Below are 14,050 nucleotides of genomic sequence, written 5' to 3'. Positions count from 1 at the left end.
CTATATGGAATTTTTTTTTTAAGTACTGAAGATTTAGGCACCTATTAATTTGCATTCGGTCTGATCGGACTTAAGGAGTTCTCTTCAAAGGCGAGCTCAATTGTAGAAAGCCAGAAAACTAAAAAGCGATGTGAGCCCTATATGTTTCAGTAATTCATTTTCTTGCGCTTTCCAGCTTTTATTTCGTAGGGATAAATCTCACCAGTTGGACTGCATGGCTGTCTCAAGCGCAAAAACTGTGATATTGACATGCTCCGTTTTGGCGGTGGCGATGGTTTTGATTGTTCAGCAATCAGATCTTTTAACAACAATGGCAAAACTCAAGGGTTTTAATCATAGCTTGCAGTTCCCAATGAAAAGTTTCCTAAATACAACTCCGCTAACGGTAACAGGCTATTGGAACCCAAGTTGGACGCCAAGCCTAACAAGCGCTTTACACACAACGAGGTCATCTGTTGGAAACACTACTCGATTTGCCACGACACCAAAGCTAAAGGTAATGTAACAAAAAAATAAATATTTTTTTTCGGTGAATGTTGACGGAGAGTCCAGTGAATCAAGTGAAGCTATGATTTCATATAGCTTCACTTGATTTCATATCCGCAGTTCACATATGATTCATTTCATATACCATTTCATCATTGATTCATTCCTCACGGGACCATTAGAACCCACAAATGACCAGCTCCCAACGTCAGTGGCTTCATAGCTCAGTTGGTTAGAGCGTTGCACCGGAATCGCGAGGTCCCGGGTTCAAACCCCGTTGAAGTCCTTAATTTTTTCAGGCTTCTCTACGCAATTGTAAAAATTGCGTTCATAACTGCGAAGATCATAGCTTCACTTGATATTTCCTTGAAGAGAACGGGTTTTTTTTTTAACAATTAAGGTATAATTATCTCCAAGACCATCTTTTTCAAATCATTGTGTCGCTGTTGCAATGATAACCATTTCCAACTTCTAGAAAATAGAGACACAGTAAAAGTAAAAGATAGAGCCGGGATTTATGGATCATGTTCATTATATTTTTAAAAATGAGCTATAAAGTGGGCTCACCTCGAGCAAAACACCACTTTTTTGATCATTGAGCGAGTTTGCTGCCTATTGCAATGTCTTTGGAAACATACTTCCGTTTCTATTGCAAAATTAAGTAACTGAACTGAACTTCACTGACGTATCCTAAGGGCCGCCCTAGATGTCGCTTTCTCTGTATCGCTTACTTTTATTACTTCTACTCAAGCTTTTCTACCTTTATCACTGCCTTTATCACTGATAACAGCAAGAGAAGATTTCAAACAGAAGACAGGTGAGTTGCAAGCACACAAACAGGTTGTATCTCCCGACGTCTGACCAAAAAGCTGGAAACACCATATTTTTGCTCCTTCCCCCCTCACCTATACCCTAGCCTCGTTACCAAACAGAAGGGCATTCGGTTGAAGTCGCCTGTGGAGTCACTGACATTATTACTTTTCTGTCCATTACGATTAGGTCCAGCAATGGTTTTTCTCGCCTGATGAAAAGGTAAGACGTGAACTAATTTGATATGGGTTTGAAATCACAGAGCTATTTGCCTATTTTCCTTGAAAACCAAACGGATGGCGAGCTAGATTTTGAAAGGCCACCGTGATCTGGAGGTGGATCTGGAAGTGGTGTAGGCATATTTATTTATATTTATTTCTGATGCCTATGAATTCAGGAGAAGATACGATGTAGAATCCCTGAACTTTGACCTTGAATCTGTCTTTGTAGAGATTCTTCGATCAAACAATAAAAAAACATTATATTTGGCTGCTTATACAAGCCTCCAAAAATGATGAAGTTAAACAAGTCCTTGACAAAATTGGCTTAGAAAACAAATTATGCTTCCTTCATGGGGAATTTAATATCAATATTCTTAGTGCAGGCTCACATAACGCTACTAGTGAGTTCATTGACCTTATGTATTCTAATGGTTTCTATCCCCTTATCTCTAAACTTACCAGGATCACTTCTCATACTGCCACTTTAATAGAAAACATTTTTTGTATTTTTTCACTAGTGATCATTACTTGCAATTCTGCTTAGTTGAATCCTCTTATGAAAAGATTATCTCTGCGAGATTTCTCTCGATTTTCAGAGGACGATTTTGACAATGAATTATTGCAAGTGAACTGGGATTGATTTTATCAAGGCAACAACATGTTAATTGCGCTTCCTCTACTTTTTACAACAAGCTAAATAAACTAGTTAATAAGCATGCCCCCGTCAAATCCGTTTCACGACGTAAGTTCAAACAATTCTCCAAGCCGTGGATTACGAACGGCCTACAGAAATCTATTAAGATAAAAAATGCCCTGTGTACCTCTAAAGTATAAACTCTATAGAAACAAAATTTTAGCTCTTATCCGCCAAAGTAAGAAACTATTCTACCTATTTTTCGAATCATATTAACAATATGAAGAAAACTTGGGCTGGAATTAATGAGGTAATGAACCGAAATAAGTTGAAATCGAAACCTATCACGGCTCTAAGGCGTTTGAACTGCGACGAAATAACCCATAATACCACTGAATTCCCTAATGTGCTGAATCTTCAGTTGACCAGAATCTTGCTGCTAAAGTGCCTCACAGCAATCATCACTTTTATTAGTGAAGATATGACAAATATTAAACCCCTTCATTATCGATCCTTTTTCTTTAAACCTGTTTCTGTTCTAGAAATTGAAAATGAAATCTCATTCCAGTTTCAACCAATAAGGCTTATCGGCTTTATTCTTGCCCTGTTCGTGCATTGAAATCGAAATGTGCGAAAGGCATAATTTCTTTACCCATATATGTCCATCCTAACAGGAATATTTCCTTCAAAATTAAAACATTCGAAAATGATCCCGGTCTTTAACCGATCCAAGTAACTACCGTCTGATCTCTCTTCTCTCCATTTTTAATCGAATTTTTGAGAAACTTATGTATAATCGTCTAAAATTGTTTATTGAGAAAAACGAACTGTTATATGAAGCGCAATATGGTTTTTGAGAGAAATCCTCAACCCAACATGCAAGACTTGACATTGTGAATTCTATTCAGATGAACTTAGATATGAAAATGTTCTCATGTGCCATTTTCATTAATCTTAAAAAGGCCTTTGACACAGTTGACCATTCTATTTTACCTAGCAAGCTGTATCATTATGGAATTAGGAGTATTGTCTTACTTGGCTCACCGTACTCAGACAACTCAAATTGATAATGATGTATCTTCCATCGGTCACTGAAGTCCCGCAAGGTTCTGTTTTAGGACCATTACTCTTTCTAATTTATATAAATGACGTTTATACGTGTTCTGATAAACTCAGGTTTTACTTGTTTGCTGATGATACAAATTTACTATATGCTGACAAGAAAATGCAGTTTCTAGAAGACGTAGTTAACAATGAATTGAAAAATGTACGCGACTGGCTGAATGCAATTAAACTAACTATAAAAGCAAAGATATCAAATTTTGTCATTTTTGGAACCCATGCAAAAGAAACTTTAATGATCAGGTATGTTTGAAAATACGAGATAACAATATGAACGCTGTAACAGCTCCTCAAAGCAAGCATTATGTTAAATTTCTTGGGGTCCTAATTGACAAGCACTTAACGTGGAAACAACACATTGATTACATTGCTTCTAAGATCAGTAAAATTGTTGGCAAAATAGAGAGGTTGCTGCGCCATGTACCATTAAACACCCTACTTCAAATTTATCGATCACTCAGTCGTTTTACGTATTTCCACGTATGTATTACTTTGAGACAAGATTATGGAACTACATATTACAGTACTCGGAGTTGAGGATGCTTACCTTGATGCCTACTCATTGATAACAAAACTGAATAATCATTACTATCGCATCCTATAATTGTTTTATTCTCTTTATTTATTTATTTATTTATTTATTTATTTATTTATTTATTTATTATAATTAGAATAATATTTTTGTCATTCAGTTATTTTAATTATATTGTAGTAATTATGCAACGTTTCTTCAGTATGTCTATTGTGTGGCTCAAGGTGTATTCTGTCCTTGTGTGGGCCCATTTCCATCAGTAGGGCTAACGCTCACATGGTTCTTATGGGGTAGAAACTTAGTACTTCATATTACACTCTAATCAGTTAAGTTTATTTTGTCTTAAAATTGTTTCTAGATTACTGTACACGCCTCATTGCTCTACGCGTGCGGTGTTCATTGTAAAATTTATCTGTAATTTTTGAAAATAAACTTGAACTTGAACTTAAACTTAGAACCAAACCCCTGCTTCTGCCTAAGCGTCAAATAACTACTCATAAAGTTGAATCTTTTCGTTCCCACATTGCCTCTATCAACTGGAAGTCTTTTATCAATTCGTTTCATTATATCTATCATAACTGCTTTCCAGTTAAGACTGTTCGTCAACCAATCCTTGGTTTACTTCACTTTAAACTCCTGCTGTAGGAAAAATACTCTCTTTAGGGAATTCTCTAATAACCCAACACCAAGTGACAAAGCTGCATATACTAAATTTCGTAACAAATACAATTATATAATTAAATTATGTACGAGAAAGTACCACCATGACAAATTAACATCTGTACGCTCGTCATTAAGACAAACTTGGTCTACAATTAAAAGCGTGGTCCCCTCAAAATCCCATTATTCCAGACCTGCCAATATGAAAGACAACAGAGGTAATATTATTAATAACCCTCAAACAACTGCTAACAAGTTTATGAATTCTTTATTAACATTGGCCCCATGTTTCTGGCGACCATAAATTGTATCTGAATGTGTTTTTCAATCTGTGGATAGTTTCTTCACCTCACCTACTATGTCTGAAGAAATTATTAGTATAGCGTCATCTCTTAAAAGCAGTAACAGTGAGAGAGTGGACTGTATTAACATTGATGTGATTAAAGCATCAGTCTATTGACTTATTCTCATCTCCCCTTTCTGACATCTGTAGCATCTCCTTTTCTACTGGATTGTGCCTGAAAGACTCAAAATCATTAAGGCAATTCCTATATATGTATATATATATATTTTTTTTTTCGAATTAACAAGGCTGGAAATCCAACGATGTAGTCCCAAGCTAGGATGATCCGAAGGATACACAAAGCTTTGCTAGACATATTAAGTAATTTGCGTGTACAAATAGCGACAGCGAACTACTAGCAGAACCATTGAATGAAAAACATATATCGAACCCGCGTCCCCCTGGTTACTAGTCGGGTTTGCTAACCACTGCACCATCACGACAACCCTGCTGGAAACAGAGCAAGCGGTGAGGTGATTGGTTAGCCGCGGGGTTAAGAGGAAAAAAGGACGCAACTACATTTCCCCACAAGCCTGTTTCGTGAATCGCTTCACTCTTCTGGGGTGAGTCGCTTCACAACAAGATTAAACCCCATCACTATAAGTTCACTGCATGTTTCCAACGGAATTAATTAAGCTTAGTTCTTCGAAATTTCGAGAGTTCCGTCGTGGAATCCAGTAAGACTGTATAATCACACTAAGGCTGTTAGGAAAAATGTTAGCTAGATCGTACATAAGAAATAATGTCTTTCAATTGCAATATTCATTTATTAACAGTCAAATATCTGTATGCATTTAATCGAAGTTTATATTTCTTATGTACTATAAAGGTAACCTGAGCGGTATTAAATCACAATTGAGCCAAACATTCATATGTGTGATACAGGTGTCTGTCTTTTTCGAATCAGAAGTTCTAAGCATAAGAAATTACCAGTCGTGTGTTTGTCATGTTACTCAAATTATGGTAAGCTCAGCATAAATAATAATATTTGAATATTGATATAGCGCAAATTCATATACAATGTTATAATCAAATGCGTTTTACAAGGAAAATAGATAACAAATAAACAAACTACATTTAAAACAATAAAACTGAAATGGATAAGAACAATATGTAAGTATAGTATGTGCAATGTTCTAAAAAGTTATGAATCAACACCGTATCTATAATAACGTGTTTTGATTACTGATTTGAATTTAATAAAAATATTTTCACTTTTTATGGATAGTGGTAAATCGTTCCAAACTTTTGCAGATGCAACAGAAAATGCTCTGTCTCCTATAGTCTTTTTTGTTTTCATTGAATTATCCTCTAATGAAATACCATTGCTTGATGTTAAACTATAGCGTGCGTTCCTCAGTTTTACAAGTATCAAGTTCTTAAGATAGTCTTGGTCATTACCATAAATGCATTTGAAGACTAGCGTTGCCAGTGCACACAATTACGGAGGGTGTAATATGATCGTATTTTTTCAATAACATATTAGACGCGCTAATTTTGGATGCGTTGAAGTTTGTCAGTATGTATAGATAGGACACCATACAGCAAACTGTTAGAATAGTTATAACACGGCGATTGTAGCAATATTCAATAATTTGATATACATTCAATTTAATTAGGATTGAATTGAATGAATTTTTAGGGATTAAATTAAATGGATATAGACCGATTAAATTAAATAAATATAGAAATATTAAATTAAATGGAATTAAAAAAATATGATATAAATATAGATATTAAATTGAAAAAATAAAAATAAAATTACATAAATATAAATACTGAATTGAATGTATATCAAATTATTGAATATTGCTACAATCGGCGTGTCATAAATAGTCTAATCATGACAACTGCTTCGACGATCGACTTTCGACTTTCAGTCTTGGAAGCTTAAAAATGTCTTAATTCGTCTTATGTTATGGAGATGGTAGATGATAGATTGACAAGTCTTATTAGTTGCAGTCTTCATACGAAGATTGCTATCAAAACATGTACCAAGATTGCGTACATCAGATACTACACATACATGTACCTTGGCTTGACCAACAAAGCTTGGCTTGAATAACAAAGCACAGGGGTTATCTGCTCCTGTTGAGAAGATATTGATGTCCGATGATTTAGAATTAAGCCCAGGTCCCTGGGCTCAACACGGAATGAGACCATTATTTTGATGTTCGTGGCAGAGGCGACTGTTTTTTATAAGGCAATTATGCAATCAAAACAAGTGAATTATTCGAAAATGAAGGCATGGAAATTCAATGAAATTGGCTCGCAATTTTGAATACAATAATTAAAAATGGAAAATGGTCAGAATTCATCAGTCTGCCAACCAGTCAGAGAAAGTTCAAACAATCTGGTTGTTGTGAATAAAGAACAGACAGCAAATGCCAGTACTGAAAACAATAACTTTGATACAAATGATGATGATGTGGATGATTGGTGTGAAATAGTGGAAGGACCATCCTTGAAATGGACACCTTATCACAAGAACCCGATATGACTGAACATGGTGATGATATTTTAAGTGTTTCCCTAGAAGAAGGTCTATTTCTGTTTGTTGATGATAATATGTTGAAGAGTGATGCAATTGCTATTGAGGAAATAGTCGAATTCCAGCAAAGAGGATGTCCTCACATTCATGAATTATAACTCTGTTTTAAGGATGCACGCCAGTACGAAAAAAGCTCCAATGATAACATTGTTAATTTTGTTGATAAGTATATCACATGCCAAAATGATAAATCTAGTGAAATAGAAGACTGCGAGTCTACTGTTTAATATTGCACAAAGGATACTACAATGCATGACAATGAATCTATAGTATAATAAAAACATAAACTATATGAGAAAAACAAAACTGTAGAAACTCTAGCTGTACTTTAATTTACACACATCTATAATCTCTATTAATGAAAACAACATCATCAGCCAGACAGGGCTATCAAATTGACCTCTATCCACGAGTTAGCCATTGGTCGCATATGCTTTTCCTGTTTTCCACCTGGTAGTAAGCCTGATTTCCTGTATCAGATTTGATATCTAAACCTTTGGCTTCGGCACTTAGTTGATTATACGACCTTAATCTGAGCTTTTTTTTTTCTTGGAGAAAATGAAAAAAAAAGCAAATTAATTAATTAATTAGAGGTAAGGTGCAATCTTCCATTATTTCATTTCGACATCCCAAACTAATACCTAAAGTTTCAAGTACTGTTATTGGTAATCAAATGGTGACCAGTGAAATAAGGGAATAATTTCAGTTGTGTTTTGTCCAAAATGAAATAATTTAGCTGTCAATATCAGTGACAAATTGCGTTCATAAGACGGGGTTTTCAAATCTGGTTTTCAAATTTGGCACTGTAGGAAAAGTTGCCATGGTACGATGGCCTTGGAGGGTCACAGTCCAGTTTTAATTTTCTGAGTCATCACCAGTTCTGTCACAGGTCACAGGTCACAGGTGACAGGTAATTGTTTTACCAATACAGAAAGTATCGTAAACATTCAAAAAAGCTAACCTTAGGCCTAAAAGCTTTTGTTTAGGCGTAATTAGGCCTACGGTTAGCTTTTATGAATGTTTACGATACTTTCTGTATTGGGAAAACAATGAACTGTGACCTGTGACCTGTGACCTGTGACCTGTGACCTGTGAGAGAAGTGGTGAAGACTCACAAAATTAAAACTGGATTGTGAATAAAAATAAAACTGGACTGTGAAAGTTAAAACTTGACTGTGACCCTCCTGGGCCATCGCACCATGGAAATTTAAGAATTGATTCATGCTAAGCGTGCGTATATTGAGTTATGGATGCACGCGGGAGCTAAGCATGAGAGAAGCGTAAGAGTCACACGAGGCGATAGCTGAGTGAAACTCTAGCTTCTCGAGTGCTTAGCGAACTCCCAAGTGGATTCATAACTCGATATATGCACAGCTGAAAGCATGAACCAATTCTTTTATAACAAAGCGGCAACAACTTGGGCGATAAAACATGTTTTATTTGAGATTGACTACAAAGTTCTTATACTTCCCGGTGAGGGAAAACAAACTATCAAATTGCCTGGTTAAAATCACGCCAGAAGTAAGTTGAGCGAGAACGATCCATCTGGTTTTACCAAATATTGAAAACGAAGGATTGGCTTCTTCAGTTAAAGAAAACAAAGTCAAAGGACTCGATGAAAATGTAGACAAGCAAAGTCAAAATGCCCATGTAAACAAAGGGTTTAGATTGTTGAGAATGATGCCGAGTTCATATTGCCGTGCACAGTGCAGTTGCTGAAGACGGACTCCAGGAAACTGTGCTTGCAGTTTTTCTCACTGCACCAAGCTAAATTCAGAAAGAAAAACAGGTATATAAATACCGTTAAGTTTATAGGTAATGAGTGATTGATATTTTGACCATGTTTCAGCGTAGCTGAAATTTTTTAATGAAATTCGGATTTAATATTTTCCGCGCTTTTCCGATTGTTTTGTTGATTTTGTAATTAATTTGTTTTCAGCAGGTAGAACAAATGTAATTAAAAGACAACGACAACAACGGCGGCCGTGCGTTATATACAGATTGGATTAGGACGCACGTTCTGTTATAATCCAAATTAACTCTGAAATTTCGCGCAAAAATTAAGGAGCAATTTGTCACCCATGTTATAATTATGCTTCATATCCTGTCATCTTCTAGCCTCCTTGCAGCCGTTTTTTGTGTCGGTCCCATTCTCCCTCACACAAAAAACGGCTGCAAGGAGGCTAGTCATCTTCCTGATTTCACGAAAAACCCTGTGGACAAACTTAAAATTCCCCTTTTTAAAACCGTGTCCAGATATGCAGGAAATTAGATGCACGGCTATTTCCGTGGGATGCTTGTGTAACAGGTTTTTGATTGGTTAATTTGATTTTGATGACGGTTATCAAATTCCAATGATCCATGTCTCCTGTCCTCATCATCTGGCGATAACAAAACCTGAGCGAAGCTTGAAAATCGAGCAGGATTTTAAGGTTGCACAGTCATGTAAATGCAATAAGATTTGGCACAATGCTAGCAAAATTAACGACTATTTACGTGCCCAAGGCTGGGAGGCGAGCGACCTTTGGAAGTGGGAGAAATTCCACTAAATTCTGGCGGCACTCGGCCGTGTGCGGTCTTGGAAGTTGCACGCCTTGTCTATTGCATGTGACGACGCGTCGGATCTGAAGGGGAAATCGAAGTGTCCAAAAAACCCATCAAATCACCCAGGAAAACGCAGAAAATAGTGGGTGAATAAACGTTATTTATCTGGCTGTCCATAAATTAAAATGACTTTTCGAAAAGAAACATCGCGATTTAAAGTTTTTTATGGAACATTTAATTTTCCTCGATCAGATGAATCGGCCGTTACTACTGTCTCAAAATAACGTGACGTCACGCGCTCTCGAACCCTTGGAGGTGTATGCCTGTAAGCAGACGGCCCCTTTCCGCGTGCGACAAGAGAAGTTGGAGACGTCTGCACGCAGGCTAAGAATCCCATTTTATTCCCCTTGAGCGCGCTCTAAACCACTCGGCCACGGACTTCTGGACTCACTTAATGCAAAAATATAGTTTGGAATCCTTTCGGCCCGCGATGATTGACACAGTTACTTCACATCTGAAAATATTATTGCGATTACTCCAATCGGCCTGTAGAATAATTGTTTTATTAAAAGCTCCAGGATTTAACAACTCTTCCGTGTATTGTCGACTAAAGCATCGATTTCTGCCTCGGTCAATTGCGGTCCAAAACGGCTTTCAATCGCAGAGCTGCAAAAATGTTTTCAGCTCGCTTTAATGCTGGCGCGTTCCTTGACAATATTAGGTACAGTAGGTATATGAGCTGATAGCCTGTGCTGGAATCTGATAACCGTAGTTCAGTTTTTAATAATAAGAGATAACTTCTTTCTGTTTTTACAACAAATAACTTCTAGTTAAATTACAGATTTATCTTTCTGGTAATCTCTCCCCATTTTCCGTTTACTGGTAGTCATAGTTCTCTGTAACTGGACAATTTGTGTTACCTGTTTGTGCATCCCACGGATACGCCCTTATAGGCGTCTTGTTTGACAAGCGCCACAAAGTGTCCCGTTCCTCCCCTCCCCAAATTGAACATCACTCGCGGCTAGGAATACAGACAATTGACTTCCGGTCCTCAAATAAAGAAAAACAGCTGCATTTACCCTCGCCAAAAATGACGATAAACCTTACACTTACGTCATAGCTAAAAGCAGGTAGAAATGCTTAAACTTAAAGGGACATTGATTTCGTTTTGGCTGTTAATATTAGGCTTCCATCTAATTACTTGCATTTCCGGACGTATGAACTGCTTTTTGAAGTAATTAAGCATTACATTTTGCAGGCCACCAAGTGGAAAAGGTGCAAAATGCTGATATCCGGCCAGACAAAGTTGAAAGGAACAATTACCAAACCGCCTCCAGATTCAGAGATCCTCTCCAAGTACACACCCAATCAAGACTGTGCTGAAGTTTTAATTGCTCGTTTTGGCCACCCACCTGTGTCAGAAGAAGAAAAACAGCTACCCATCGCTTACTCTATTACATTATACAAGAGTGCACGTTTGTTTGAGCGAATTCTTCAAGCTATTTACATGCCCAACAATGTGTACTGTATTCACATCGACAAAAAATCCCCAGACATCTTGCTTACAGCCATAAAGGCTATGATACGCTGTCTTCCGAACGTTTTTATCGCAACTACCAGAACAAGTGTTTTCTGGGGACATTTCAGTTTGGTTCAAGCTCAGTTCAATTGTATGGAGGAACTTTCACGGTCCAATGTGAAATGGAAATATTACATTAGTTTGGTGGGACAGGACTTTCCACTTTATGTTAACAAGGAAATTGTGAGAGCATTACTAACTCTTAAAAACCACAACAACATTGACAGTTTTCCTATGCCTAAATCAAATCTGTATCGAGTGAAGTATGTCCACCTCTTCATAAAAAATAAAAATAAGTTCATTAGACGCGGAAAAAAACGACCCCCTCCGCACAACATTGCCATTTATAAAGGAGCAACACACATCATTGCTATCCGAGAATTTGTGGACTTTGTTTTGCACAACCAGATTGCTAAAGACTTCGTTGAATTTCTAAAGGATACTTTTATCCCAGATGAGTCGCTGTATGGATCTCTTCAGCAGCATCCGCTGGCCCCAGGTGGAATCCGAGGCAAACAGCCACAGTATATAGCCCGTGCTATGTATTGGCGACTTAAAAGTACTAAAAATATTTGTAAAGGATTCTGGGTACGAGCTTTGTGTTGGATCACTTTTCAAGACCTACAGTGGGCTTTCGGTGAAGAAAAGAAAATGAAATTGTTTGTTCACAAAATACCATTCAACTTTAGGAACGAATTGATAGATTGTATTCTCGTTGCAAGACAAGGTAGAAAATACGGTACAACTGTTTGGAAATAAAGCGGTAAAAGTGGCTGTGTTTGTTCCAAACAAGACATACTTCAAGATAAATATATGGCAACATTAAGCAAGTTTCTCTTGCCGCGCCAGCATAAATACCACGAGAGATATCAATCACAGAGATCAATAAGGCAAAAAATGCTTTTCTATTTGGTACTGAAGCATACGTGGTAGAGAGACGTTATAGGGAGAATACCACGGTATTGCGTATTTTCTAGCCGTAGCGAATGTCAACGTGAAAATTTTGCTCAGCCCTTAGCTCATTAGTGATTGTTTACTAATCGAGAAATGTTTACACGTGAGTGTAAATTTCCAGCAGGAATTATAACGTCGCTTCAGATTGGTTCATAAATGATGACATTCGTTACGGCTCGAACATGCCCAATCGGTGGTTTCCAACCAATCTCTAGAGACACAGATAACAATGCAGCAATGTACAATTGCTGGTGGACGCACAAAAGGAGCTAATGAGAGATATTTCCTTTTCTTCGTCCACCAACATGGCGGCGATGACGTACGTGAAAACAACCTATACCATGATACTCTCTCTCTAAGCGATCAATTAGGCAATAATGTCTGGTGATACAATTGGAAGTGATTTACCATTAAATGTGCGAAGTCGATATCAGATCAACCAAGTGTCTCTGGACTTCTTCAAACTAATCGACTAAACAGATACCAAAGGTCTTGGTCCTACCATGCAAAGTTAATAAAGGGGAATGGTTATGAAACCCGACAAATTTCTTTGTTGTATGTTTTTGTTCTCATTTTTGGCCTTGACCGTGCACAAAACACAATAGTTGGTTACTTTGTACTGAGGTCTGGAACTAACCAATAGAAAGGTGTTGGTTACGTAACTCATGCATAGCATATGAACGCAAAACAAAAGATTGTACACGGTCGTGGACTTTCCAACCTACATCTTGGCATCTTTGTTTGCTCCCTTGATGTTTGCCGAGCTTCAAACCAGTCCCCTCCATTAACTATGGTCCTACGGGCCTGGACAAACGGAAAATGTTTGGCGTTTAAGTGTTTGTTGAAGTGAGTTGCCAAAAGGGTAAAAGCATATTTGATCTAACTCAGATTAAACTCCACAAGCAAAGGACTATGGGTCACACTGAAAGACGTAAAAACACGTGGATACAAGAGTGGAACGCATGCACGCGCTAAACTTGCCAGTGATACGGCTGACCAAACGAGCAAAAGTTTGCCCATCAAACACGAGAACAAAAGAAGGGTTTTAAGTTGTTTGATTGAATGTTTCATGGCCTTCAAATTTTATCAAACACTATCCAACACCACCAAACAAGGTGTTGGAAATTTGTTTGTAGGATCGAACACTCTCGTCCTTGATTGAATTATATTTTGCCTTAACTTTGTTATCAGTGTGAACTTAAATGGATTAAAGTCTTCATCTTTTTTTTAAACGTTTCGTTTCCTTCCTTTTTCTTCTCTTTAACAGGATCTACCTGTGGTTGCGAAATTATTTGTCCTTTCAGTGAGATGTCCGAAGTGTAGTCAAGCCAACGATTCTGACTTTCATGTTTGCCAACGGTGTGGTTACAATAGATAGGGCTATCCTTAATCGCCAAACTAAAACTCCTCTGGATGTGGATGTGGACACAATTGACAATCGACTTCGACAATTGGCTTCGTTTGATAAACCAACTGGTCACTCTAAACAAAAAGATTCGCTTCAGAGGGAATTAGAGAATTGTCCTTCCTCCCTCCCGGGGAATACTTAGATAGCGACTGTTACGCCTTCAGATATATGTCGCGTTTTGCTATACAAGGACAGAAATGGGTAAA

At 37.4% G+C, this 14,050-nt stretch overlaps 1 protein-coding gene across 6 annotated transcripts in view; it reads left to right on the top strand.

Annotated features, from left to right (window-relative positions):
• Positions 1–13,638, top strand: part of LOC138038946 (N-acetyllactosaminide beta-1,6-N-acetylglucosaminyl-transferase-like) — a 61,395-nt gene extending 47,757 nt beyond the window's left edge. For 4 of the 6 annotated variants that reach the window (XM_068885037.1, XM_068885040.1, XM_068885039.1 and 1 more), the window contains 3 exons: positions 176–496; positions 1,486–1,518; positions 11,162–13,638. In XM_068885037.1, coding sequence (XP_068741138.1) covers positions 215–496; positions 1,486–1,518; positions 11,162–12,241 — 1,395 coding nt within the window. In that variant the 5' untranslated portion in view covers positions 176–214 and the 3' untranslated portion in view covers positions 12,242–13,638. The remainder of the gene's footprint in view (positions 1–175; positions 497–1,485; positions 1,519–11,161) is intronic. The other 2 variants (XM_068885041.1, XM_068885043.1) reach the window with 2 other exon arrangements.
• Positions 13,639–14,050: the final 412 nt, after the last annotated feature.

Source organism: Montipora capricornis, chromosome 2 (assembly GCF_036669925.1).
Source record: "Montipora capricornis isolate CH-2021 chromosome 2, ASM3666992v2, whole genome shotgun sequence".
Lineage (NCBI taxonomy): Eukaryota > Metazoa > Cnidaria > Anthozoa > Scleractinia > Acroporidae > Montipora > Montipora capricornis.
Note: the sequence above shows the minus strand (reverse complement) of the source record. Positions and strands in the feature narration are given on the sequence as shown.